We start from the raw sequence: 26,418 nt of genomic DNA, 5'->3' as shown, positions 1-26,418 counted from the left end.
TTGACAACTCTGTGACTCATCAGTTTCAGGATGGCCCACTTCACAGAAGACAGGGGCAAAGGAAGCTTATTGAAGTAAGTTGTCTCGCTTTGTTGCCAGGCTGGAGTGCAGTGGCACAATCTGAGCTCACTGCAACCTCTGCCTCCTGGGTTCAAGCGATTCTCCTGCCTCAGCCTCCCGAGTCGCTGGGACTAGAGGTGCGCGCCATCATGCCCAGCTAATTTTTGTATTTTTAGTAGAGATGGGGTTTTACCATGTTGGCCAGGATGGTCTCGATCTCTTGACCTCATGATTGGCCTCCCACAGTGCTGGGATTAGAGGCATGAGCTCGTGAGCCACCGCACCCTGCCAGGCTTTTTTTTTTTTTTTTTCCTTGAGACAGAGTTTTTTGCTCTGTTGTGCAGGCTGGAATGCAATGGTGTGATGTCGGCTGACTGCAACCACTGCCTCCTGGGTTCAAGCGATTCTCCTGCCACAGCCTCCTGAGTAGCTAGTATTACAGGCATGCGCCACCATGCCCAGCTAATTTTTGTATTTTTAGTGGAGACAAGATGGGGTTTCACCATGTTGGCCAGGCTGCTCTCGAACTCCTGACCTCAGGTGATCCACCCGCCTCAGCCTCCCAGGGATCCACCCTCCTCAGCGCGGGAGCCACCGCGCCCAGCCGCAGTTCAATTTTTTATGTGGGGTGGGAACACCCCTTGGAAATTTGAGCGTAACCTCAAATCATGTCCATTTTTTGAGCCTCTGGTATATTAAAAAATTAAGGCTGGGCCCAGTGGCTCATGCCTGTAATGCCAACACTTTGGGAGGCCGAGGAGGGCGGATTACCTGAGGTCAGGAGTTTGAGACCAGCCTAGCCAACGTGGTGAAACCCTATCTCTACTAAAAATACAGAAATTAGCCAGGCATGGTGGCGGGTGCCTGTAATCCCAGCTACTCAGGAGGCTGAGGCACGAGAATCGCTTGAATCCAGGAAATGAGGTTGCAAATGAGCCGACATTGTGCCACTGCACTCCAGCCTGGGTGATAGAGCCAGACTCTAAATAATAATAATAAATAATAATAATAATAACAACTAAGAAATGCTAAGATGGTTTTGATAATACTTGGTATATTTAAACATTTAACAAATACAAACTTGGTACAAACAACACAGCTATATAGTACTATTTACAAGAACCAACAGGAATTTTTTTAACTACAAAATTAGAAATTTAAGGGCCTTTATAAATGTGAGGCTGAGACCAAAGGATTCTCATGGCACCAGGGTGAGGACGAGGACAGGGGCGTGGGTGCAGGTTAGAGGTCCCTCAAGAGGCATGGGTGTTATCTCCAAAAGCCTCGGGGAATTGGCACAGAAATGTCCCACTCTTAGATAAAGGGGACACAGGGGCCTGCTTGTCTTGGTCAGAAGGAGTTCTGTGATAGCATTCTGCAGTCCAGGAGTGCAGAGTCTCACCTGGACTCTTACCCTGGGACCCCGGGGACAGGCATCCTGGAGTGATTCGTGTCTGAGGCGCCCACAGGGGGGCAGTGTGACAACTCAGAGGCGCTCCAAGGAAAGGGCACAGAAGTGCCAACCTTCTCCCCTCCCGCGGACCATCTGTCCTGTACCACCCGCCGCCCCCCCACTCCCTGTCCTTTCCTGGAGTTAGTGAGGGCTGCCCACCAACCTCCACACAGGGACAGCAGACGGAAACTCTGACATTTCCCTCTCTGCAGCTGGAAAGCTAAGAGCGGCTTGTCTGCCCGTCTCGCCGAGTCCCACCCCTTTAAGTACAGGTGTCCAGGGTGGAAACATGGAAAGTGGAACAGGGGAAGGAACAGGCTGGTAGTGCCCGTGGCCCTGGCGGGACTGGCTTTGCCTCTGCCTCTCAGTTCCCTAGGTTCGGTTTGCAGTCCCAACATCCAGCACAAGGGGGCGCTACCACCCTGCAAACCCTGCCCCGCGGGTCTTGCACATGGAGTGGGCGCAGCCATAGAGAGTGGGATGTGTTCCTCTAAGTCCCTTACCCAGCTTTCCTCCTCTCAGAACCTACATGCAATCTTGTGCAGGGATGAGGTGGGGAGACCTCTGGAGCACAGGCCAGCAAAGCAGAGGAGAGTTTGGGGAATCTGACATAGAGCTTAGAGGGATAGAGGGAAGAGAGGCCTCCTGGCTGGGCCCTCCAGGTCAGAGTCTAGGTGTGGGCTGGGCTGGGAGTGCAAGCCAAAGGCTGGGTATTTCCAGAAGAGTTGGGTCAACACAACCCGATACCAACCACTCCCAGATTAAGGGCAGGCAGGGAGTGGAGAGTTGACACCTAAGCGGGAGGGGATGGGGCCTACAGGGACAAAGTAGGAGTTCTGGGGGTATGAACCTCTTTACCTCAATATATTTTTCTTTTTTAAAACCTTTTAAAGATTGACGTGATGGTTGGTCTGAAGGTAGTGTGTTATCTCAACTGATTGCTCACAGTCAGTTACAGATCAAACTCCTTGTTCTGTTCTTTTCCCCCTTCTCACTACTGCACTTGACTAATCTAAAAAAAATCATAATAAGGTAAAATATACCATGAAAGGCCGGGCACATTGGCTCACGCCTGTAATCCCAGCACTTTGGGAGACTGGGGCGGGCAGATCATGAGATCAGGAGTTTGAGATCTGCCTGGTGAACGTGGTGAAACCCTGCCTCTACTAAAAATACAAAAAAAAAAAAAAAAAAGAAAAAAGTTAGCTGGGTGTGGCGGGCGCCTGTAATCCCAGCTACTCAGGAGGCTGAGGCAGGAGAATCATTTGAACCTGGGAGGCGGAGGTTGCGGTGAGCCGAGATCGCACCATTGCACTCCACCATGGGCGACAGGGCGAGACTCTGTCTCGCACACACAAAAATATATATGTACCATGATGCTCACAAAGTGCACTAAGTTTAAGTGTTCAGCTCAGTTATTTGAGTTATGTATTCACTACTTATGTGTCCATAATATGTACATATGTATACAATACTTATGTAATCACAACTACCACTGGTAATTCAATTCAACAAATTTTATTGAGTGCCTCCTGTGTGTCTAGCACTATTTTACCCGTTTGTAAGAAAAGTGAGGCTAGAACCTGTTTTCCAGTGGCTGTGATAGGGTTGGTATTATGAATTATAGTAATTCCTTGACAGAACTATACCATCACCTGGTATGAGAGAGCAACATTGTGTGATCTACTCACAGTGACCGTCATCTTGGACTCCAGAATGGGAAGAATTGTCTGCCATGTCTGAATATACTAACTCACAGAACTCCAGGGTACAAAACTGGAGCCAGGAAATAGAGTCAGGGCAGCCATACTCCTAGCACAGAGTCAGGTGCTGAGCAGGCGAGAGAGCCTTTTGGGGAATTGATCCTGCTCTCTGGCCTGGTGCTACATGTCTCTGTAAGTTGGGCAATGAGTGATGTCTTTGACAAACCAAAGTGAAATGGAGCCTGTTGCGTGTGTATGAATCCACTAGGCCTTCTGACACGCCAGTCTTTTTTCTCAGCTTTGTGGTCAGCCTGGCCTTGCCTCACCCAGACCCCATCCTACTCCAAGTCAGGGAAGTGCCCCTAGCAGGAAACTGAGTGAGTGAGCAGGATGTGGCCGGTGATGAGGCAGCTCCCAGACCTGGCTGGTCCCTGAGTCAATGAGCTACTTCGGGCACTCAAAGGAAGCCCTTCCGCCCATTCATTACTTCCACCGCCTCTTCTATCACCTCTACCATCCCTCCCTACCCAGGTGTGGGTCTTTGGAGGCAGGGAGCTGGTCTCCTTCTTCTGTAAGTCACAAAGGAATAAGGGACTCTGGGGCAAATGGCCTCAGCATGGAGGCAGAGGAGGCTGCTCCTTGGGGATGCCAGTGACTGCCCTGGCCAGGGGGTTGCCAGTAATCTTGCTTTGGAGTCCCTAGGGCCAGGACTGGTGGCAGGGTAGGACAGAGGGGGCTGGGCCTGGCTGGGGAAGGCTGGCCTGGAAGGAGCTGAGCCATCGGCCCTGGGCCAGGGTGGAAAATATGTGTGTGAGCTCATTTGGAAGGTGGCTTCTGGCCAGTCAGGCCTGCCTCCCTTCCAGGCCCTGGCTGCCCAGCCCCTTGCAGGCGGCCTCCGGTCTCCCTACTTTCACAAGACTGAGAGAGGAGGGCAGAAACCCCCAAGGCTGGGGCTAGGTGTGCAGACTTGAGCTTTTAAAAGAGGTGTACTCAGATTTGGGTTGGTAGGTAGGAAACGGGACAGGAGCTGCAGGACGACGGAGCAGCCTTGGCTGGAGTTTCCTTGGGGACTTTGGGAATGGGCACCACCCCTGAAGCCCCCCTGCTCCCCCATGCCCTTGCACAGAAACATTCACCAATCCCACCCTTCCCTTAGCTGCTGCCATTGTCTCATTCCATCCCTTTGGCTTCTGAGTCTTGGTGCCACCTTCCTTCCTTCAGAGTACGGCTCCTGTCCCCAGGAAGGGAGGCGATGGGCTGGCAAAGTGGGGTCCTTTTCCCTCTGCACTCCTATCCCCCATAATATTGCTGCACAATAAGCAAATACAGCTGGGTGCTCACGCCTGTAATCCCAACACTTTGGGAGGCCGAGGCAGGCGGATCACCTGAGGTCGGGAGTTCGAGACGAGCCTGACCAACATGGAGAAACCCTGTCTCTACTAAAAATACAAAATTAGCCGGGCGTGGTGGCACATGCCTGTAATCCCAGCTACTTGGGAGGCTGAGTCAGGAGAATCGCTTGAACCCAGGAGGCGGAGGTTGCGGTGAGCTGAGATCGTGCCATTGCACTCCAGCCTGGGCAACAAGAGTGAAACTCCGTCTCAAAACAACAACAACAAAAACCATAATAAGCAAATACATATGTGCTGACAGATCCCCAGAACACACACTGCCATGAAAACGCCCAGCTACCCAGGGTCCATGCTGGAAGAGACACCAAGAGATTGCCAGGATCTGCCAGTATAGAAAAATAAATAAGTAAATTGGAAAGATCTGGGTTTTAAATGTGGACTAACAACCTGTGACCTTGACCAAGTTATTTATCTTTCTGGGCCTCAGTTCCCTTATTTGTTAAATGGGGACAATATTAGTGCCTGTGTCACTGTGTGTTGTAAGGACCTCAGCAAATGTTAGTTTCACCATTGCTGGAAGGGAAGGAGGGATACAGAGTGGAAAGAGACCACTGGAAAGTCTGTCAGATTGTGGGGAGAAGGGGCCCTGGGGGAGGGACAGTGAAGGACTGGCAGAGCTAGCCAGATTGTGTTTTGGGGTCTGGAGGGGTGTGGGGGTGTCTCTCTGCCCAGTCCTCTCTCCTCTAGAGGACCTAGCTCCTCTTAGATCTTCCCTTCCCTTCCCGCTGACCCAGCGCCTGGCCGGCAGCCCTGGAGTCATGGGCCCAGCTGGTGCCAGGAGCCCTGGAGAAGGGGAGGTGATGACAAGGGAGTCCGTGGCCCCCCTCCAGATGTGTGGGGTGCAGTCGTGGGCAGAGTGCTGCTCCTCCTCGGCCCTTGCCCCCCGTCCAGCGTCTCCTTAGCACCAACTTTCCTGGGTTCTGCCCAAACCTCCTTGAAGATTCCCCTTGGCTCCCTCCTGGCTGCTCCAACTCACATGTGCTGCTTTCGAATAAAGGAACTTGGAACCATAGAAACTGGGTCAGGCCCAATGGACAGATCGGGGTAGGGCCAGTGAAAGCCGAGTTTGCAGGTCTTTCAGAAGCCACAGAGCCCTCTGCTCTCCCCTCACCCCAGCCTGACCTGGCGGTTTACTCAGCGGGAACTTGTGATCACTAAGGCACCTCCCAGGGTCCCCGGGCAGCCTCACTGGGGTGGATCAGGCAGGCCCAGGCACGTCAGAAGCACGGGACCCTGCCGCCTCCACCCTGAAATTCTCTCCGCTTGTGAAGCTTGTTTTAATTTTAATTTTATTTTTTTAAACCAGTCAAATTTAGCAGTGGGGGGTTTTATAAGCCCATCTTCTACCTCTTTCCCCTTTGTCTCTGGTCCTCCATTCCCATTTCTCCCCCTTGGCTCCAGAGAGCATCTTGTGATTCCAGAATCAGGGCCAAACAATTTCCTCGTGATGGGGAAACCGCACTCCAGCGCGGGAGCCCTAGGCTCCCCCTCCTCTTCTCTCTGGCAGTCCCCCCTCCCCAGGCTCCTCCACTGGCTCCAGCTGTGTTTTGCAAAACTCCCACTGGATAACATCTGTAATTGCCTCCAGATGTGGACCACAAAAACACAAAGGGGCCATGAGCTCATCTTTGAGTTCTTTGCCACCCGCACAGACCCTACCACCCTCAGATGCCCCTGACTTCCCCTGCCACCTTATCAAGGTCCCCATCCCCTCCGGTAAGGGTGGTGGTGAGGTGGTGTCCAATTCCACCGAGACACACAGACTGCCAAACAGCTGTTGGCAGGGGAGGCGCAGGAGGCCAGGCGTAGGGTCAGGGTTCCTGGCAGGCAGGAAGGTGGGGTACCCCTTCTGCCAAAGCAATCACACTAACCAGCCCTGAATAGCAGCTGGATAGACTGACTGGCATAGATGGGGCCAGGACTCTGCAAGGCAGGCGGTGGAGGGAGTTTGGGCTGGAGCCCAGGGTGGGCTGGGCGGAGGCAGGAAGGGAAGGGGGGTGAAAAAAAGGGGCTGCTCTCCTCCAGCTGAGCTGACTCAGCACTGAACTGATTCCTCCCTCCAGGCTGGTTTCAGAGGAAGGGTGGGTGGATAGCCTGGGAACCCTGTCTGGGGCAGGAGTTTCTAAGGAAAGAGGAAGCAAAGCCTTGTTATTCTGCCCTTCCAACCTGACCATCCTGGTTCTTCCGGGCAATTGGGATGAGATCTCTGTTTGGCCAGAGACAGGCTGCTCCTAGCAGGCCCCGCAGCAACACCTCTCTCTCTTTCTCCCTTGTCTCCTTCTGTCTTAGCAGCAGAGCCCCAGGCCTGGAAGAGGCTTCTTAGGTCCTGAGGGCTCGGATAAAGCCAGTGAGCCCAAGGCCGAATATGATCATGGGAATCCCCCTGCCTCAGGCAGAGAGGCATGAGGAAACTGAGGGTCTGCGGGTGGATCACAGGACACGGTAATGCAATTTAGGAAGATTTTCCAAGTGGCCTCAGCTTGACCACTTCCTCTTGTCTCTGAGCCTTGGGTCTCAAGGCAGCCTTTTAAGCCAGGTGGTGGGAGAGCAGCTGAGCTCTGTCAGCCACCCCGCTGCCCCCTATGGGTATGCCCTGCTCCCCAACTCTGGCCCCTGAATCCCTTTAGTCCACTAAGAATAAACATACTCCTTTATGAAAAATGCCAAAGCCCCACCTCATGGAAAACGCTGCTCATGACGTGTGCCCGCCCCTCATCCAGCTCCTCTCACCCACAGCCCGTCACCCTCTACAGAGCTCAGCCACACAAGGAATGTGAAACACAATTTATTCTTTGTGGAAAGGTTGAACAAGGTCAAAATTGTCCTTAGAGGGCACCGACCCAGCCCCGCCCTGCAGGTTCCTGGGGTCAGACGCCTCTGCCCCCCCACCCCCACCCCTCCCCATGCCCCTTGTTAACAAAAAAGGAACGATTTGAATGGAATTCATATATAATAATTATAATAAAAATATACATTAAACAAAACAAAAAAACGAACAAGACAGAAATCTAGCCGAACTGCCAGCACCGTTCACCCCATTTCCCCTACCCCGTGCCCCACCCCCCCGACATCCCTCTCCTCTTGCTCCCTCCACTGGGTCTCACTCTCCCAAGTCCCCGGTACCATGGCCACCACCTTTGGTGGCCCAAGGAGACTTCAATGGGTGGGCTGGGTGGGGGAGCGAGAGGGCAGGCCACTGGTGAGACAGGCTTGAGGGGTGCTGGCACCAGGGAAGCGTGGATCCAGCCTAAGCGAGCCCCAGCTCCTGCCCCTCACTGAGATGGTGAGCAGGCCGGGACAGCGTGGCCAGCCAGGCCCTGTGGCCTCTCGTGAAGCCCCTCGTTCCTCGTTTGTGTGCCTTCTCTGCTCCTTTCTCTGGGCTGCCCCACCCTTCCCCTCCACGCTGCCTGGGCAGCAAGGACAGGGACCAACAGGAGCAAGTGTGCCTTCCTCAGGGCCCTTCCTGAGAGCCCCACAGCCCACCCTGTGGCCCCCTGCTTGGCTTGGCCTGGCCTGCCCGGCCCCAGCCTTCCAATGCTGCTGCACGTCCTCATTTTCCTTTTTGGTCCCCTCCTGCCCCCTCTGGCTGTTCTGCCTTTGGGCCTCAGCCCCAGCTGCCTGAGTTTGGGCAAGGTTCTTTCTCTGTGGCCTTCAGGCTCACCCCCAGGGCTCTGACCCGGGCCTCTCCCACCGGCCCCACTCTACCTGACAGCTGCACCCCTGGTTTCAGCTCTTCTAACTGTGAAAGCCCCATCCAAGGCTAACATTCGAGAGGCATAGGGCTGCTAAGGGTTTCTTCTGCCCATTTAGTCCCCAGTGGCTCAGGCTCCTTCCTTGGAAGTTCCCTGGGGTAGGTGAGGCAGAGGCAGATCTCCGAGGAACTTGACTGACTGAGCAACGAAGACCCTCTCTGAGTTTTCCTCCCAAGGTCTTAGGGTGGCTTGGCAGTCCCCACCCCCTCACACTGTCTCAGGGTCTCTACCCTCAACAAGATTAGATTCCTTTTAGCCAGAAAGAGTAGTGAGAGGCTGCCAATTGGGTACACCTGGGGCTTTCAGGGCTGGAGTGCCCAGAGCCTCCTGAGGTCAGAGTTCAGAGGTTAAGGTATGTCAGGGGATGGAAAAGGAGCAGATGACCCCATTTGACCTTTACCAGCGAGGTCTGAGGGTCCTGCCTTCAAGTGCAGAGCCCCCAACACATTCAGATGGGGCTGGACAGACACAAAGCTACAGGGTTCCCCTGAGGGGCAGAGGCTGGAAAGGGCCGCCCTCCCACTCAGCCCTCAGGGGACCTATCTAGGGAAGATGCAATGCCGGGGCAGGAGGGAGGGAGGCGGTCAGGGTGAAGGAGGCCAGCCAGGGGACAGAGAGAAGCAAGGAGGCTGCGGGGAGGGGGCTCGGGACGATGGGAGCAGCCCACCCACCACCACCTGCTGCCACTGGCCTTCAGAGGCAAAGTCCTTGTGGTAGGAGTGGGCGGGCCGGCGGTGGGCGTCAGACCTTGTCCAGCAGGGAACGCTGGCAGTAGAGCAGTCGCCTGGGGGTCCCATGGCGTCTGAAGAAGAAGACTGCAAGGCCCACCGCCAGCACCAGGAGCAGCAGCAGCACGGGCAGCACCACGGCAGCCGCGCTCACCGCCCCGCCGCCCTCCTCGTCCACCTCAATGATGATCACCTCCGTCTCCTCCTCAGTCCCCTCATCCGGCCGGCCTCCCGATGGGCAGCCCATCCAGTCCCTCAGGGCTGACTTGGGGTAGCCCGGTTCTACCTTCAGCTTCTGGTTGTTGAATTTCCAGTATTTGTTCCCCTTGTAGAAGTAAGTGAAGACTGCAGGGAGTGAATCAGAAGGTGGTAAGGAAGGGAAGACCCAAAGAGAGGAGAGGAGAGGAGCGAGGGAAGCTCTGTTAATGTGAGGGCAGCTGAGCTTCCCTCCACCTTCGTGAGCATCAGCTTCCTCAGCTGTAAAATGGGGGTGCTTATAGTACCAGGTTGGAAGGTGGTGGGGATGAATGGGCACCACGTGTGGAAGCACCTAGCCCAGCGCCTGGTATGTGGTATTATCATCGCCATTGTTTTCCACACAGCACTCCCTCAGGCTTCCCTCCCGCTCTTCCTCAACTCCCTATTCCCATCCTTCTCTCAGCGACACCTTCCCTTGCTCCTCTCACCTTCATCGCTGCCCATGAATGACCCTCTGGGAGACTCAGGGATCCCTTCCCAGACTTTGATGTTCTTGGGGTACTCGCTATCCACTGCCCTGAGCTCTTCGTTGAAACGGTAGTACCTGGGGAAGGGGAAAGGAAGGGCAGTGGCGGACACTGGGCATGTCCTCAGGAGGCACAAGACCCGGACCGAATCCACCAGTGGGCAAAGGATAGCTGTGGACAGGGTGGGGACAGGGGTTTTGAGTAATGAGGGCCTGCTGCTGAAAGCGGCGGAAGGTGGGGGTGGAAGGGAGGGCCCAGGCTGCAAGGAGCCACCAGTAGCCCTAATGACAGTGCCTGGCTGCTGGGGTGGAGGCACAGTGCTGGGGGCAGGAGGCGCCAAATGACCAGGTCTGGAATGACCCGGTCACATCCCACTCACACGGTGCCCAAAGGAGGCTGCCCATTTCTAGGCAACAGCAGAGGCTCAGCCAGCTCCTTCTCCAGGGAAGCATGTTGGGGGTAAAGTGGGTCTTTCTCCAGAACTGAGGGAATTTGGGGTGGTGGTGGTTTCTGAGGGAGGCCTGGGGTTAAGGGGTTGAGGTCTTACTTGTTTCCACGGAAGAAGTAGGTCTTTCCATTGGGCATCCAGAAGAGAGCAGCATCAATCTTGTCGGTAGGCAGCCCTCGGCCCAGCTCCTTAATGTGCTTGGGGTAGCCAGGTTCCAGGGACGCCTCATCAAACACCCAATGCTTGTCTCCTGGGGAGGACAGGAGGGCAACGTCTGGGTTCAACTTAGGCTCTAGGGACTTTAGAGGAAATCAGCTCCTCTAGGGAGACCCTCCTCACTCCCAAAGACTAAAGTGGAGTGCCTGGTTACCTTTGAAGAAGACGAATTTGCCATCCTTCCTCTCGTAGGCAGTGTTGATGGACGCAGGCAGGCCCCGCCAGAACTGGCCAATGGGCATTGGGTATCCATCCATCACTTGGTTATTCCTCACCCGCCAGAACCAGCGCTCCTGGAAGCCGGTCAATGCAGGAAAAGTCCATTATGTCTTGCGGCCTAGGTCTCTGGTTCAGTCCCCAAAGCTCCCGCACTGCTGTTTGTTCCTCAGTTTTAGTTTTTAGTCCAGCTGTTGTCACTTCCACCCAGCCGCCCTACCACAGAGTACCCCCCCGCCTTTTTTTTTTGAGATGGAGTCTCACACTGTTGTCCAGGCTGGAGTGCAATGGCCCTATCTCGGCTCACTGCAACCTCCACCTCCCAGGTTCACGTGATTCTCCTGCCTCAGCCTCCCAGGTAGCTGGGATCATAGGCGCCCACCACCACACTTGGCTAATTTTTTGTATTTTTAGTAGAGACGGGGTTTCACTATGTTGGCCAGCCTGCTCTCGAACTCCAGACCTCAGGTGATCCACCTGCCTTGGCCTCTCAAAGTGCTAGGATTACAGGCATGAGCCACCATGCCCAGCCCATAGGGCCCTTTTGTCTTTCAAACCAGCCCACTTCTTCTCACCTTGAAGACAAACATCTCCCCTCGGAGCATGGCCACGGTGTCAAAGTTCCCGTCACAGATGTTGGGCCCATAGGTGGGGTTTTTGGGTTTATCAGGAACAGAAGGCCGGGAGGTAGTCCTGGGTTGAGGGGGCATCTTGGTGGGGAACCCTGACTCACCCCCTGGGGCAGAAAACACGAGGGGCATTTCAGACTTAGGAGGAGAGAGGGGAAGGAAGGACAGACAGATGGGCAGACAATACCCTTGGAAAGGTGTGGCTGGGCTTCTAGGGGAGGCTGAAGCAACCAACTGGGAGGCGACACAAAAGATGGGCTCAAAAGTGGAGCCGATAGAGGCAGGGGCAGGGTGGCAGGGGGCGGTGCGGAGACTGCAAGGCATAAAAGAGGGGAAATGCGTAGACCAGGAGGGAACAAGCAGCAGAGGAGGGAGCAGGCGTGGGTGTAGACTACTCGCCATAAAGTTGCTGGATGCCCCGGCGGTCATCATCGGGCAGCACAAAATTCTCCGTGTCCATCCACTGGTAAAAGGGTGCCATGATGGCCGAGGGGTCACTGGAATGCTCGAGCCCCAGGGCATGGCCCAGCTCGTGCACAGCCACCAGGAAGATGTCATTTCCTGGAAGGATGGGGACAGTGACGATAGCAGCCTGAGTCCCTTCCCTCAGCCTCCCTGCTTCCCCACCAGCAGCTTTGGTTTCACCTCCAAGCCTGCTGCCCATGTTTTCAATCCAAAGTGGCCAAATTCTGAGGTCTAGCTTTTTATCTGGTATTTAAGCACAAAGCCAGTCAGCAAGCTCCTCTGGGTGGAGGTGAGAGAGTGCTTGGAAGCAGGACCCCCATCCCGGGAAGACCTGTGTTAAGGGAAGCCAAGGCCCTCTCTAGTCCCCAGTTTCTCCCGGGAGCTAGACATGACATCGGTCTGGAAAAGTGGGCAATAAGGATGCTTTGAAGTCTTTGACTGGAAAGCCAGTCAGTGGGTGAGAGGGGGGACCAGATGTAAATAGCTCAAACAGGACTCCTGCTTTTGTCAGAAGTTAGACCAGAAGGTCTTTGTGGTCCCTTCTAGCCCGGAGATTTTGGAAGGAGGGAGGGGAACCACCCCTACAAATGACTGTTGGCTTTTTCCAGAGTAAGTCCCAGGGATACTTGGCTCACCATTCAGATCCTCATTCCTGACAGTCCAAGGCTCGGCAGAGTCAAAGTGGGTGTCTCCTCCAATGTTGGGGCCTGGGAAGTAGGCATGGGCCAGGAAGCCGCCCTCACCATCGAAGGGCGTGCTGTCGCCATGGAAGCCCTCGGCAAAGAAGATCATGATGTCGGCCTGCTTCTCATGGCCCTCACGGATGTAGGCATAGGGCACCTCGCGGAAGCGCAGTGGTGTGGCACTCTCCCACACGCGGAACGCCTTGCGAATGGCCTCGTATGTGGCATACTCGCCCACCTTGGGGGTGTAATTCTGGATGCTGAGGTCCAGCCACGTGGGGAGAGGATGGGGTGTGTTAGGATAAAGAGGGGCAACATTCTCCTTCCCTGCACTCTCCCAGGTCTGACTGTGCTGCCCAGCCACCTCTGCCTGACCCAACTCTTCCTGCTACCTCATGCACAACGCCTCTGTCTCAAGAACAAGGGATCCTCAGGCTTTGGCTCTCTGGCACTGGGGTGCACCCTTGATGGCTACACCTCTCTCAAGGATGAGAGCCATTTTCCTCCCCACTCCCACGGATGCTTCCCAGGAACTGAGGGGAGTGGGGCAGGGGGTCTCTGAGTCCCCGCATAAGCACAATGGGTAGGAAATAATAACCAGATGTGAGAAAGGTTGCTTGCCTGTTGGACTCACCAGAAAGTGATTTCATTATGTTGCCATTTGAGACCCTGGATGGCGTAGCGCTTCCTTCGAACATTGGCCTTGATCTCAGCCCCAAACTTGTCTGGAACACCACATCGGGGGCGCCTCATGGCCCTGGAGTGGGTTTGGGTGCGAGGATTGGGATCAGTGCAGTGTATGAAAGAGAAAGGTCTCCACGATCAGTGTTGGGTAAGACTTGCTGTGTGTCAATGTGGGGAAAGGCCAAGGTTATGAGGTCAGGGTGAATATGAGAGGGTCAGGATCAGCACGTGGGGGATGAGATATGGGGGGGTGGGGTGCACAAGCCAGGCATTCAGGTAGGAACATTTCTGGCGCTGGCATTGTCAGTGGATGCTAGGCAGAACTCCTGCCAGGGTCTAGCACTTACTTCATGGTGTCTGCATCAGCTTTGCCTGTTACTTGCAAGCCGTAAAACTTCTGCATGGCAGCGATGGCCGCTGAGAGTGACTGGGGTGAGCGCTGTGTGTGGGTACGTAGGTCCCCGGGAGGCAGGTAGCCATATTGCTGTAGCCAGGCCTGTAGGGAAAGGGGTATGGCTTAGAGTGTCCCCACCTGGCCCATGGGGTGCCTCTACCTCCCCGACAATGCCCAGCATACAGCCTTGGCTTGGTAAGGAAAGGGCAGGGGGTTCCCAGCTTGGCTCCGGCAGCAGGTCTGGAGGAACTCCCAGGCTAGACCTGATCTCTGGCCCAGGCCCCTCGGGGCTATGGCTTGTCCCCTCGGGGCTATGGGCCCAAACAGGCTTTTGGCTGTAGCTCTCTTGAAAATGAGAGAGAGCCCTGGTGGTTTAATGGGGTTCTGAGATGTCTTCTCAGAGCTGTGATTCCTTCTAGCACTTTTCTCCCCCATGTCAGTGTTCTTACAAATATAGCGTGTTCCACCTGGGAATGGGCTATGCCCATGATGTGTGGGGAGGGGTGTTGACAGGCTGAGTGAGCTCTACTATTGGGCTTGACCTGAGGCCCTCCTGGGATGGGAGTGCCATGTCCCCAGGACCCTCACAGCTGAGATCTTTTTAGAAAGGAGGGCAGAAAAAAGAGCTAGAGCTAAGGCTGGCTGCTACAAGGGGAAACTAGGAACTTGGGATGTGGTAAGAGGTGTGATCCAGCTGAAGCCAGGATCCTGCCGCTGTCCTTATCCAAGCAGCATCTGACCTATGGCTTGGAACCTAAAGGCCTATTTAAGATTCTCAGCAGAGGCCGGGCGTGGTGGCTCACACCTGTAATCCCAGCACTTTGGGAGGCCGAGGCAGGCTGATCACGAGGTCAGGAGATCGAGACCATCCTGGCTAACACGGTGAAACCCTGTCTCTACTAAAAATACAAAAAATATTAGCCAGGCACGGTGGCGGGCGCTTGTAGTCCCAGCTACTCGGGAGGCTGAGGCAGAAGAATGGTGTGAACCCAGGAGGCGGAGCTTGCAGCGAGCTGAGATTGCGCCACTGCACTCCAGCCTGGGAGACAAAGCAAGACTCCGTCTCAAAAAAAAAAAAAAAAGATTCTCAACAGAGGAAGTGGGAGATGGGGTGGAGGAGGAGACTTGGTGACTGTATTTTATTTCAGGTATGTTGTGAATTGGTCATAATATAAAGGCTGGCATATTGCCTTAAATTAAATTAATGTTAGGTTTTTGGTGTTTGATTAAAAGGTACACACACTGCAAAGCCCTGTTGAGGAGAAAGTCAGCCTTTATTGTAAGAACAATGGAGTATTTTCTTAAAGCCTCAAAGTAAAACAAGCCAGGCTGGGCGTGGTGGCTGACGCCTGTAATCCCAACAGTTTGGGAGGCCAAGGCGGGCAGATCACCTGAGGTCAGGAGTTCGAGACCAGCCTAGCCAACAGGGTGAAACCCTGTCTCTACTAAAAATACAAAAATTAGCTGCACGTGGTGGTGGGCACCTGTAATCCCAGCTACTCGGGAAGCTGTGGTAGGAGAATTGCTGAACCTGGGAGGCCAAGGTTGCAGTTAGCCAAGATCGCGCCACTGCACTCAGCCTGGGTGACAGAGCGAGACTCTGTCTCAAAAAAAAAAAAAAAAAAAGTAAAACAAGCCAAGTTATATATGAAATATGAAGATGCTTGGATTCTTTTATGGGGAGAAGACACCACCCAGATAGCTCTAGTCCCTGCTCCAGCTTTGCTTTCTTAGGGAGTTCAGGAAGGGGCTGTAGGTTGCCCAGGATGGGACCTTGGAGGGGAGATGGGGGAGGCTGCTGTTGGGTGCTGCATCTCCTAGCCAAGGTCATCAGGATTGGATTGCCACATGGTCCTTCACCTCTGGGCTCAGGTCCTGGTGATGGGGCAGTAGTCTTGCATGGGGACTGGGGGTGACTCAAGAGCAGCTGACTGGGGACCTGAGCCCACAGGGGCAAGAATTGCAACATGGTTCTGGGAAGTGATCCCCCAAGGCTGATGCGAGCTAGAACCCGAGATGTAAACAACCCAGCCTTTTCCCAGCCAACAGTCTTGGCTAGAACAACCCTAGCACCACCTAGCTCTGAGGCTCTGAGAGCCCCTCCTCAGGGGTAGAGGAAGGAGTGACATTTAACCTTTGGTATACCAGAGGGAGCCAAGCAGTCCACACCAGTCCGGGGCTGCTCTCAGGGAGCTGCAGGCTTGCCCTGACCTGTTCTGGCTGATGCCACAGCCAGTGCCTGGGGAGGCCTGCTGTGGCCTGTGCCTAACTATGCAGGAAATGTCTTTTGCCCCTAGCATACCTGCAGGATAAACACACCCCGGGCTTATGACCCTTGGTTGAGGAGCAGCTGCTTCAGGACTTGGGGAAGGATGGGACTGGTCTACTGACACTGGAAGGCAGGAGGACTGAGGCCAGGCCCCCTCAACCCTCAGAGAGCAAAGCTGAGAGAATTCGCCTAGAGCAGAACGACAGAAGGAAGGGCAGCACAGAGATGGGGAGAATCCACATCCAGGAGCTCTGGGGGAAATCCCCTCTGGAGTCGTTCAAGAAGCTAGGCGGGTCTAAATATTCACACCCACAACCTCCACCCCATACCCTCGGGAGAAAAATGAAGGCTCAGTCAAACGAAGGACTTCCCTGGAGTCAAGAGAGCCGCAAGGCCTGGAAAGGAAGTGCCCCCATCCCTCTCCTCCCCCCAGGCCTAGGCAAGTTTCTCTCCTCACAGAGACTATGAGGTCGAAACCACAGAAGAGAGGACTCTTCTGTCTGCGGCTGGGTGGGAGGAAGGGCCCAGCGCCAGACAGGCCATGGGGAGGAGAGGGCTGTCCTGGAGCTGGTGCAGGACTCTGGAGGCCTGGTAGGAGGGACCCAGCTGCATGAGGCCTGCACCACCCCAGCTTTCCCTCCACATTGGCCTGGAGAAAAAAGCAACTATGTTGGGTCAAAGAACTCAGTTGGCTGGCTTTGTCTTTGCGAATGAGAGAGATGCAAGGTATCCCCTAGGAGAAAGTCAACGGAACACCTCCCACCTTGGCTTAGGGGTCCAGGGGAGGGTGGGGGGACCTCCAGCTCTGCAGTAGGCCCTGGATCCTAGCCTCTGGGGCTGCTCCTCCCTCCCTTCCTGGGCCCAGAAGCAAATGGTGGTTCTGGCACTGGGACCGCCCATGACCCAATTAAAACGGAGCCAGGGCAGCCGCCCCTCCCCTGGGGGACCCAGCAAAGCAGGGGAGGGAAAAAAGGCAAGGCAGTGAAGTTGGCGGTCGGCAGCTCCCCAGATGCTCAGGCTCATTTTGTTAGGGGCGCTCCCTTTCAGGTCTCAGAGGACTCTAGGCCTGGGAAGAGGACGACTCCTCCCGGACAGTCAGGCTCAGCCTCCAGCACCAGGGCAGGTTTTTACTCTCCCTGGTCTCTGAGCACTCCACGTTTCGTCTTCCACCCCCATTCCTGGGGCCATACTTTTCCAGTCGGCCCCAGACCCTTTCAGGGACGGAGAGAGAAGACAGTATTCTTTCCAAAGAGTTTTCTCCGGGGTGGGACCAGGGCGGAGAAGCCAAACCCATATCCCATCCCCCTTCTAGGGCCCTTCCTGGCCCCTCCCGACCGCACCCAGGCCCTTGCCAGGCTGAGTGGGTTGAGATGGCCCAAAATAAGAAGCTCATTAAATCCGTCTCCCACCTTCACCCCAAAATAAGAGAGAGAGAGGAAAAACCTCCTCAAACAACTCCCACGCAGCTTCCTCTGGGGCCCGGTGGGCCACCGTCTGGGCCGGGGTGGGGGTGGGGGGCGCCCGAGCCAGCCGCGACGTGAGGGCACCCCGGACCAGACCCTCTCCCCATTCCCCAAGCGACGCCCCCAGGCTCCCTGCAGTTAACACAGAAAAACTATTAACAACAAAAAGGGCCTGAAGGCGCCGACGCGGGTGGGGATAGGGGGAGGCAGCGACCCGGCCGATGGCCCGGCTCACAAGGAGAGCTTTGTGTGTACGGAAACGCGGCCAGCGCGCCGGCGCTGCGACCCTCGACGCCAGGGATGCGGGTAGGGACACAGCGGGGTCCTCTCGGGGACACGGGGGCTGTGGCCCTGGACGCTCGGCCGTCCACCCTTGACCCCCACCTGGCCGCAGACGCGTCCGCTGAAGGCCTGGGCCACCCGGGGAGGCCGAAGCGCCCATCGGAGGGCGCGCCGGCGGGAGAGCGCTGGAGAGCTGGGAAGTCGAAGAAACAACAAACTCTCGCGCATGACGAGGAGCCGGGACAGCGCGGGGTTTGAGCGGAGTCCAAATGTTTATCAGGCGGTTCCAGAGCTGAGCGCAGAGCCCAAGGGAATTGGGGAGGGGGGAGTTCGCCCCAGTTGTAAAGTTCTTCCAAGGACTGGGAAAAAAGAAGGAATGGGAAGGAGAGTCGGCGGCGCAGGGGGTGGGGGCAGCTGGTTGGAAGCGGGCAAAAGTTGGATCGATCTGGAAGTTTGGAGACGAAGAGGAAAAAGAAAGGGAGGGGGAATCCTGCAGGCCTGAGCAGCGGAGATCCCAAAAGCCCTCCTCTCCGAATAGAGGCTGTCCCCTAGGAGACCCCCGGGCTCGCCTCCCGGCGGGCGCGACTCCGGGAAGGGCCGGGAAGCTCACTTACTTCGGGGCTGAAGCTGCTGCTTTGGGCCGAGCCGAGGGAGGCGAGCGCGGTGCCGAGCGTGAGCAGGGGGAGCAGGAGACAACGGGAGGGTCTTGGGGCGGGAGACATGGTCCGAGACCACCGGGTCAGCCGGGCAGTGTGGGCTCCGCGGCCGGGCCCACGCCCTGGGGTCGCACCGCCACTCCCTCGGGGCGCCTTTGTCTTCGGTAGGCACTGAACTTGAATTCCTAGACCGCTGTCGGCTTGGAGTTAAAGGGATTGTTCCTCAAAGTGCCTGTTTGCTCTTCTCCTCTTTTCCGGTTTTTGATCTTTCTTCTGCTTAGTCGGCGAACTGGGGTCTGGATCCCTCTCTCGCTCTCTCCTCTGGTCCCTCCCTTCTCCCACAGCCTCTCCTCCGTCCCCGCCCCAGTGCCCTCCTTTCCTGGTTGGGGACGTGGTTGTTTTAGCCTGAATCCAATTACAACCAAGAACTGGAAGGAAAAAAAAAAACAAACAAAAAAAAAAACACCTCTAAGTTGCCTTTTTGTGGTGCAGGCTGCCATCTGCAGGGGTTGAGGCCGCGATGGACAGCAGGGGGCTGTAGGGGGATCCAGGGGACGGGATGTGGGAGACTCTGTCCCTATAAGCATATTCTGAGTGGCTTGATTCCTCTGATATTCAGCATTTGTCTCACCTCAGGGTGGGAATTATTGGGGGCTATGTGGCTAGGGGCAACGAGGAGCTCAGAGTGTGGGATGGTGGTGGGGTCTTCTTCCATGCCCATGAGACCTGCAGAGGGAGAAGGGGCCAGTTTACTAATAGGGGGTTATCTTCTGGGCCCTGTAGACAACTGTCTATGTCCCTCCCTCTGCTGCTAAAAAATCCAAACTATAACCCAACAACTACCAACAACAAACCCCACAACCATACTGGATCTGTGGCTCCAACCTTTGTAGAAAGACAAAGGTGATTCCTTTATTGTCATTTGTAATGTGGCTGCACCTTTAATTGGAACTCGCTGGGAGGAAAAGGGTACAAGGCCGTGGGATCTGGGGGAAAGCAAATCAAGTTGGGTGAAATTATTGTAAAAGAAGGGATTGGGAGTTGGGACTCTGGGGTTTAGTTCCACCTCTACACTGAAAAAGGAGGCAATTCTTAAAGAGTTATAATCTCCTTTAGGGACTTGCTGGACTCAGAACAAAAGGTGGAGGTATGTAGGGAAGGGAGAGGGCAGGATAAAGCTGACCGTGAGAAAGGGAGACAGATGAGTTGGGAACTAGACAGGTCTGGAAAAGAAGCACAACAGAAGCAGGAAAAGTGTGGGAGACAGAAAACTAGACTATCAGCGAAATCTAAGATCCAAGAATTGCATTTGGCCAGTGAGAGAGGACGGAGGTAGTGCGAGGAGGAAGGGAGAAGAAAGCAAAGGAAGGAATAGAGGAGGGTGGACAGAAATTAGGTCAGGTAGGAAGCTCCAGAAATCCTAGGGATGCACTTCTGTGGCAGAAGAATAGAAGTCTAGTGCTCAGTATTGTAATGAAAACAAAGGTCTTTTGCCCTCAGATTCATGATCAATAAAATGAAAAGCTTTTCAGGTCCTGTGGAGCCTCCAGGTTTGTGGGAGGTATATGGTGTGTATTATTAAACAGCTACCTACCCCACAGTGACTGAGGGCTGAGCCCTTATGTAGGGCTTTCCTACACAAGCTGGGGTTGGGAGGTACAGGCCCCTCTTCAACCAATCTCTGGAATGCAGACAGAACCATGGAGACCTCAGAACCCCACTCTCGGCAGAACATGCAACACCCAGGTATGATTCTTCCCACATCAGCCTTCCCAGTGGGGGTAACCTCCTGGACCACATATCTGAATGTTAGGAAGACTGACACCAGATGCTTGCCAAAAAACGGACCTTGGCTAGAAAATCTTTTTCATGAAAACATTTATTAGATGCCAGCTGTACATGGCCTAAACTGTGCGTGAGCTGTTAAAGGCTTGACTGCCTGGCCAGAACTGGGGAAACTGCTGTCCCCTTTTCATGTTCACAGAACAGCTATTTCTCATAGTTGGGCTAGTCCTATGGCCTGCAAAGGAGGTAATTTTTTTTTTTTTTTTTGAGATGGAGTCTCGCCCTGTCGCCCAGGTTGGAGTGCAATGGTGCGACCTTGGCTCACTGCAACCTCTACCTCCCGAGTTTAAGCGATTCTCCTGCCTCAGCCTCCTGAGTAGCTGGGATTACAAGTGCACCCCACCATGCCCGGCTAATTGTTTGTATCTTTAGTAGGGACAGGGTTTCACCATGTTGACCAGGCTGGGTTGGCCAGGCTGGTCTCGAACTCCTGATCTTGTGATCTGCCCGCCTCAGCCTCCCAAAGTGCTGGGATTACAGGCGTGAGCCACCGCACCCAGCTAGGAGGTAAAAATTTTAAAGCAAGACTTAGGTGAACTGGAATGGAACCAGAGATGAGGGTACTAAGCCAAGCCTCCCAGGCAGTGATCTAACAGCTTGTTCTTGGTGTCCCAGCTCTTTTGCTCTGAAGACAGATGGGGAACGTGAAGGCTATCTTCTGGCTGGATGAAGCATCTAGGTGACAGAAAAGAAATCCAGAGACAGGGTGAGGAAGGGAGGCAGGAGTTGCTTTTTATTGACTTGGAAGTGGGCTCTTCAGTGAAGCCCCTTTGGGTTTAAGAGCATTTTCCTGCTTCGTTTGTTCTTCCTGCAACTTCTGCTGCCTGAGCTGCCATGCTTGTAATCCAGCGTCCATTTCCTGTGACAGCAGTACAACTCGTCTCTGAAACAGACAGGAAAACAGTGTGGATAACATCTGGGACTTCAGCGCTATACTATATATCCTTCCACTTACAAATTCAGAGGTTTCATCTGGAAAATGACGCTGCTGACTCCCCAGTGGGAGCGAGTTCTGGCTTGGGAAGCAGAGGGAGACAGCAAAATGTGCAGCAGGATTCTACTACTGGTTCCTGTCCTGGGAGTGCCCCACTCTCTTCCTCCCTTCTCACAGTGCTATTAAAACCTTTGGCTGGGGCCAGGCACGGTGGCCCACACCTGTAATCCCAGCACTTTGGGAGGCTGAGGCAGGCAGATCACCTGAGGTGGGGAGTTCAAGACCAGTCTGACCAACATAGAAAAACCCTATCTCTACTAAAAATACAAAGTTAGCTGGGCGTGGTGGCACATGTGTGTAATCCCAGCTACTCAGGAGGCTGAGGCTGGAGAATCACTTGAACCCGGGAGTAGGTTGAAGTGAGCTGAGATAGCGCCATTGCACTCCAGCCTGGGCATCAAGAGCGAAACTCCGTCTCACAAAAAACAAAAACAAAAACAAAAAAAACCTTTGGCTGTTATTAATAAAACCTCTGTATGAGGGGTACATGTTTGCTTAGGTGCAACACAGCTCAAGACAAATTATGATTTAAATGTTCTCCTTCCAGGTAGCCCTGGCTGTTGCTCTAACCACTCACTGCAAACGTCTCCCTTTCAGCTTTTCTTCGAAGCTGGCCTTTCATTGGGGGAGCAGGGCGGCCATCTACAAGTAGAAGTGAGAGAAAAGGCAAGTGTTAGAGATGGTCTGCATCACCTTGTGCAAATACTGTGATAGGAATAAGGGAAGAACCAGTCTCTAGCTCCTCTCTTCCATTTCATATACATTGTAGCTTAATTATCCTAAAATATGTCCATCATCTTCAAGGGTGAGGTATGATAACCCAGAATAAGCTCCTAGACACATTACTACTCTATTTCATTTTATTTCATTTATTTATTATTTTTTGAGACAGTCTCGCTCTGTTGCCAGGTAGGAGTGCAGTGGTGCAATCTCAGCTCACTACAACCTCTGCCTCCCGGGTTCAAGAGATTATCCTGCCTCAGACTCCCGAGTAGCTGGGACTACAAACACGTGCCACCATCCCTGGCTAATTTTGGTATTTTTAGTAGAGACGGGATTTCACCATGTTGGCCAGGATAGTCTCGATCTCTTGACCTCGTGATCCACCTGCCTCGGCCTCCCAAAGTGCTGGGATTACAAGCATGAGCCACTGTGCTCGGCCTTTTTTATTTTTTATTTTGAGACAGACTTTTGCTCTTGTTGCCCAGGCTGGAGTGCAATGGCATGATCTCAGCTCACCGCAACTTCCACCTCCCAGGTTCAGGCAATTCTCCTGCCTCAGCCTCCCGAGTAACTGGGATTACAGGTGCGCACCACCACACCCGGCTAATTTACTACTCTATTTCACTGAACTCTCACTAGCCTTGTATTTGAGGTCCTCTGCAATGCTGAATCTACTGTTTTGTCTTCAGAAACTCTTGGCCAGGCGTGGTGGCTCACACCTGTGATCCCAGCACTTTGGGAGGCTGAGGCAGGCGGATCATGAGGTCAGGAGATTGAGACCATCCTGGCTAACACGGTGAAACCCTGTCTCTACTAAAAATACAAAAAATTAGCCGGGCGTGGTGGTGGGCGCCTGTAGTCTCAACTACTGGGGAGGCTGAGGCATGAGAATGGCCTGAACCCGGGAGGCTGAGCTTGCAGTGAGCCAAGATCGCACCACTGCACTCCAGCCTGGGCGACAGAGCCAGACTCCATCTCAAAAAAAACAAAAAACAAAAAAACCCAGAAACTCTTAAGCAATGTGATCACTGTTGTACTATGTACCTTTGCTAAATTCCATCCCACTCCACAATGAAATGCCCTCTTTTCCTTTTCTTCCAGCCAAATCTTCATCCTTAGGTCCACTCAAACCCTAACTTTCCCAGAAACGCTCATCTCTTCAAGTCCATCAGCCTTCTCTTCTGAAAGAAGTACTGAATATTTAATATTCACCTATTTGCCTTGGGACATTTACTGTACTTTTCTGTTTTATTTTTTTAAGTGTTATTTAGCTACCTCAGGTCCTTTTGGAAAGGCGCAGAGTATTGAAATATTATTTATTATTATTTTTGAGACAAGGTCTCGCTCCGTCGCCCAGGCTGGAGTGCAATGGCATGATCTCAGATTATTACAACCTCTGCCTCCTGGGCTTAAGCGATTCTCCTGCCTCAGCCTCCCGAGTAGCTGGAACTGTAGGTGCATGGCCCTGAATACTATTACTTAATTTTTAAAACATCCATGCTTTGTCCCAGTTAGACTTTAAGTTCTTTGGGTCAGGGACTGTGTCGCTAGCTTTTGCTATTCACAGTATAGTGCAGACACATAAGCATGTTAATAAAAATCCATAAATATCTGCTGACTTGCTGAAAAGATGCAGTATCTGACCCAAGTAGTTTACTTTCCGCAAAGAAAGAAACAGAGTGAAAACTCTGCCCAAAAGTTTGAAGGCAAGACAGAGAAGAGGTGTTATTTACCAGGAAGGGGAACCAATATTGTGTATGCCACATGCTTTACATTGATTGTTTCATTTTATCCTTAAAAGAACCACATGAGATAGGTATTCTTTTACAGATATAGAAACTGAGACTAAGATAAAATTAAGTAACTTGTCCAAGACCACAAACTTAGCGAGAAGGGAAGCCTGGATTAAGAATAAAGTCCATAGGCTGGGCGTGGTGGCTCATGCCTGTAATCCCAGCACTTTGGGAGGCTGAAGTGGATCACTTGAGCTAAGGAGTTCAAGACCAGCTTGGGCAACATAGCAAGAGCCTGTCTCTACTAAAAGTTAAAAAAAAAAATTAGCCAGGAATGGTGGTGTGTGCCTGTGGTCCCACCTACTTGGGGGGCTGAGGTGGGAGGACTGCTTGAGCCCAGGAGATCAAGGCTGCAGTGAGCGATGATCATGCCACTGCACTTCAGCCTGGGTGACAGGGTAAGACCCCATCTCAAAAAAAAAAAAAAAAAAAAAGCAGCAGTCATATGTAATTCCAGAGTCTTTCCAATAGTCCATACTACTACAAGGAGATGCCAGGCTTCTTACAGTAAATAACAAGTAGAAAAAATCTTCACCATCTTCCTCAGTCACCAATTATCCAATTAAGCAGGATCATACCCCTAGAGAGCAACAATAGGGTATTAAATATTCAGATCTCTGTGTTGTCAAGGAGGACTGGCCCATGTTCTAGTCCTGGCTTTGCTACTACCTAGCTGTATGATCATGTGCAATTCACTTCTGTAGGCCTCAAATTTCCTACTTGTACACTGGAGTCTCATAAGGAGAATGGGGAGTAGCTTCAACTTCTCTAAGGTTCTCCCTTCTAGGGCTAATATTTATTCTCCCTCCCTCTCTCCTTTGTAAGTAAAGGTAAAAGAATTTTCTGAAGGGAGCCTGCCATCCATAGTCTTCATCCTTCTACCCCTCTGAGACGCTTATTTCTGCAGCTTTTCAAAGAGCTCTCCCTGCATTTGGTACCAAATACTGAAAATTCACTAACCACAGAGAAAAGTGGTTCTTGGTTAAAAAAAAAAGTCTCCCTTTGAAAAACGCAGAAGTCTTGTCACCCCCTTCCACCCTGGCGGCCCCAAGTCAGAATTATCTTCTGCTTATCTCCACAAGCCAAGATCCTGTTTAGCTTTACCTTCCTTAGTCGAAATGCAAACTACAAAATAAACAAGAGGGTTTCTTTCCCCAAATTCCGTTTTCCAAATAAAAAGTTAAACACTTTTACACGCCCCCACCTTGATACCCCCAGCTCCCCGTCCAGGGGCGTTCCCTCTGGGTGAAAATCTCCCCAGTGGAGTTAACTGCCAGATCAGCGCTTACCCGCATATGACCAGTCTGGGAGCTCGGTAAGGGGCCCGTAGCCGGAGGGGTTGGCAGCCAGTCCCTGCCTGTGTGGAGAAAAACAGATCTGTGAGGACCTAGCCCAGCTTCTGGTCCCCCAGGTGCCCTCATCCCAGCACTCACTGTAGTCGCCACTGGCCGCCCGCCCAAGCGGCTGCGCTGCAGTGCAGCCTCCGGACACCTGCTGGGAGAACAGAGCAGAGTTGGGGGAGAGGCCGCGCAGCCGGATCAGGGGTCCTGTGCCCGTCCCCAAAGGGCCCCCGAGTCCACGGTCCCTATCTATACCCACTCACTGAAGAGAACAGTCCCTAAAGCAGCCATGCTGAGCAGGAGTAGCCGGGGTAGCCGGAAGTAGGCGTGGCCTCGGTGGCCGCGCGCGACGCTATCGGGGAAGCAGGAAGTCGCCATCTTGAATCTGGGTTTTCAATCACGGGCTCCGCCATCTTGGGTCATCGTACGGAAAGAGAGACAAAACTGCAGTACAGGTTTTTGAGGTGAAAACGAATTGTCGTTCAGCGCATGCATTCTCAGTGGAAGTCGTGTCCTCCCAGATTAAGCCGTTCTGAACAGTTCCCACAACCTCCCTACAGCGGTCTCTAGTTCATTGAAATTGATATTAATAGTAACTTTGATCTCAGGGGTAACATCCACGTCATTCTACAGATCCTCGCATCACTGTAACACAGTTTTCCTAGACTAAGAAAAGTAATCAAATCTAGAGTTAATCGGAAATTGGGCCAGCCTGGGCAACATGGCGAAACTCCCTCTCTACAAAAAAATGAAAAATTAGCTGGGTGTGGTGGCGCATGCCTGTGGTCCCAGCTACTTGGGAGGCTGAGGTGGGAGGATGGCTTGAGCCTGGGAGGCCAAAGGCTGCAGTAAGCAGAGATCATGCCACTGCACTCCAGTCTAGGTAACAGAGCGAGACCTTGTCTCAAAAAAAATTCTGTGTGATAAGTGCTGTATTAGGCGTAGATTTTATGGAGAACAAAACCAGACATCAATATCCTGATAGAGCTCTCGGTATAAAAGAAACAAGACAGGCCAGGTGCAGTGGCTCACACTTGTAATCCCAGCACTTTGGGAGGCTGAGGCTGGCGGATCACCTGAGGTTGGGAGTTCGAGACCAGCCTGACCAACATGGAGAAACCCTGTCTCTACTAAAAATACAAAATTAGCCAGGCATGGTGGCACATGCCTGTAATCCCAGCTACTCGGGAGGCTGAGGCAGGAGAATTGCTTGAACCCGGGAGGCAGAGGTTGTGGTGATCCGAGAATGCGCCATTGTACTCCAGTCTGGGCAAGAAGAGTGAAACTCCAACTAAAAAAAAAAAAGAGACAATCAAATGATGACATACATGAATATTGTCATTGAGTGCTGGGAAAGGAAATACATGTTGTTTGTGAGTTTATAGTGTGAACTTGATCTACAGTAGACCATCAAAGATGACTTTCCTGAGAAAGAGGTATTGTATTGGAGCTAAGATGTGACATTCCATTTTTATAAGTGCTACC

The 26,418-nt window shown here is 53.2% G+C and overlaps 3 protein-coding genes and 1 long non-coding RNA gene across 19 annotated transcripts in view; 1 reads left to right on the top strand and 3 right to left on the bottom strand.

Moving 5' to 3' along the window:
• Nucleotides 1-7,397: 7,397 nt before the first annotated feature.
• On the bottom strand, nucleotides 7,398-18,764 carry MMP14 (matrix metallopeptidase 14). Its single transcript, XM_001157686.8, has 10 exons — nucleotides 18,197-18,764; nucleotides 13,522-13,670; nucleotides 13,125-13,247; nucleotides 12,443-12,750; nucleotides 11,742-11,903; nucleotides 11,289-11,449; nucleotides 10,652-10,790; nucleotides 10,381-10,531; nucleotides 9,795-9,910; nucleotides 7,398-9,453 (listed from the first exon to the last, which is right to left on the bottom strand). Exons 1-10 carry the CDS (start codon nucleotides 18,302-18,304, stop codon nucleotides 9,122-9,124), a joined length of 1,749 nt encoding a protein of 582 aa, XP_001157686.2. The 5' UTR covers nucleotides 18,305-18,764; the 3' UTR covers nucleotides 7,398-9,121.
• A 2,026-nt stretch (nucleotides 18,765-20,790) lies between these two features.
• Nucleotides 20,791-25,301, bottom strand: MRPL52 (mitochondrial ribosomal protein L52). Of its 8 annotated transcripts, none has more exons than XM_009427472.4 (6): nucleotides 25,189-25,250; nucleotides 25,027-25,087; nucleotides 24,883-24,950; nucleotides 24,100-24,173; nucleotides 21,655-21,719; nucleotides 20,791-20,966 (listed from the first exon to the last, which is right to left on the bottom strand). In XM_009427472.4, the coding sequence occupies exons 5-6, from the start codon at nucleotides 21,697-21,699 to the stop codon at nucleotides 20,817-20,819; spliced, it is 195 nt and encodes a 64-aa protein (XP_009425747.1). In that variant the 5' UTR covers nucleotides 21,700-21,719; nucleotides 24,100-24,173; nucleotides 24,883-24,950; nucleotides 25,027-25,087; nucleotides 25,189-25,250; the 3' UTR covers nucleotides 20,791-20,816. The 8 variants fall into 8 exon arrangements, with proteins under 8 accessions (XP_009425747.1, XP_063649288.1, XP_009425743.1 ...); XM_063793218.1 differs by having other exon boundaries at nucleotides 25,197-25,237; XM_009427468.3 differs by lacking the exon at nucleotides 24,100-24,173 and having other exon boundaries at nucleotides 21,648-21,719; nucleotides 25,197-25,299.
• Nucleotides 24,866-26,418, top strand: part of SLC7A7 (solute carrier family 7 member 7) — a 57,298-nt gene continuing 55,745 nt past the window's right edge. For 5 of the 9 annotated variants that reach the window (XM_063793209.1, XM_063793200.1, XM_063793210.1 and 2 more), the window contains exon 1: nucleotides 25,293-25,397. The gene's annotated coding sequence lies outside the window, so the exon portion shown is untranslated. The other 4 variants (XM_063793201.1, XM_063793198.1, XM_063793207.1 and 1 more) reach the window with 3 other exon arrangements.
• LOC134808342 (uncharacterized) overlaps nucleotides 26,144-26,418 on the bottom strand; it is a 3,871-nt gene continuing 3,596 nt past the window's right edge. Inside the window, exon 2 of the long non-coding RNA XR_010151070.1 lies at nucleotides 26,144-26,224. This is a non-coding gene — a long non-coding RNA (uncharacterized LOC134808342). The remainder of the gene's footprint in view (nucleotides 26,225-26,418) is intronic.

Source organism: Pan troglodytes, chromosome 15, assembly GCF_028858775.2.
Source record: "Pan troglodytes isolate AG18354 chromosome 15, NHGRI_mPanTro3-v2.0_pri, whole genome shotgun sequence".
In the NCBI taxonomy this organism is placed as follows: Eukaryota; Metazoa; Chordata; class Mammalia; order Primates; family Hominidae; genus Pan; species Pan troglodytes.
Note: the sequence above shows the minus strand (reverse complement) of the source record. Positions and strands in the feature narration are given on the sequence as shown.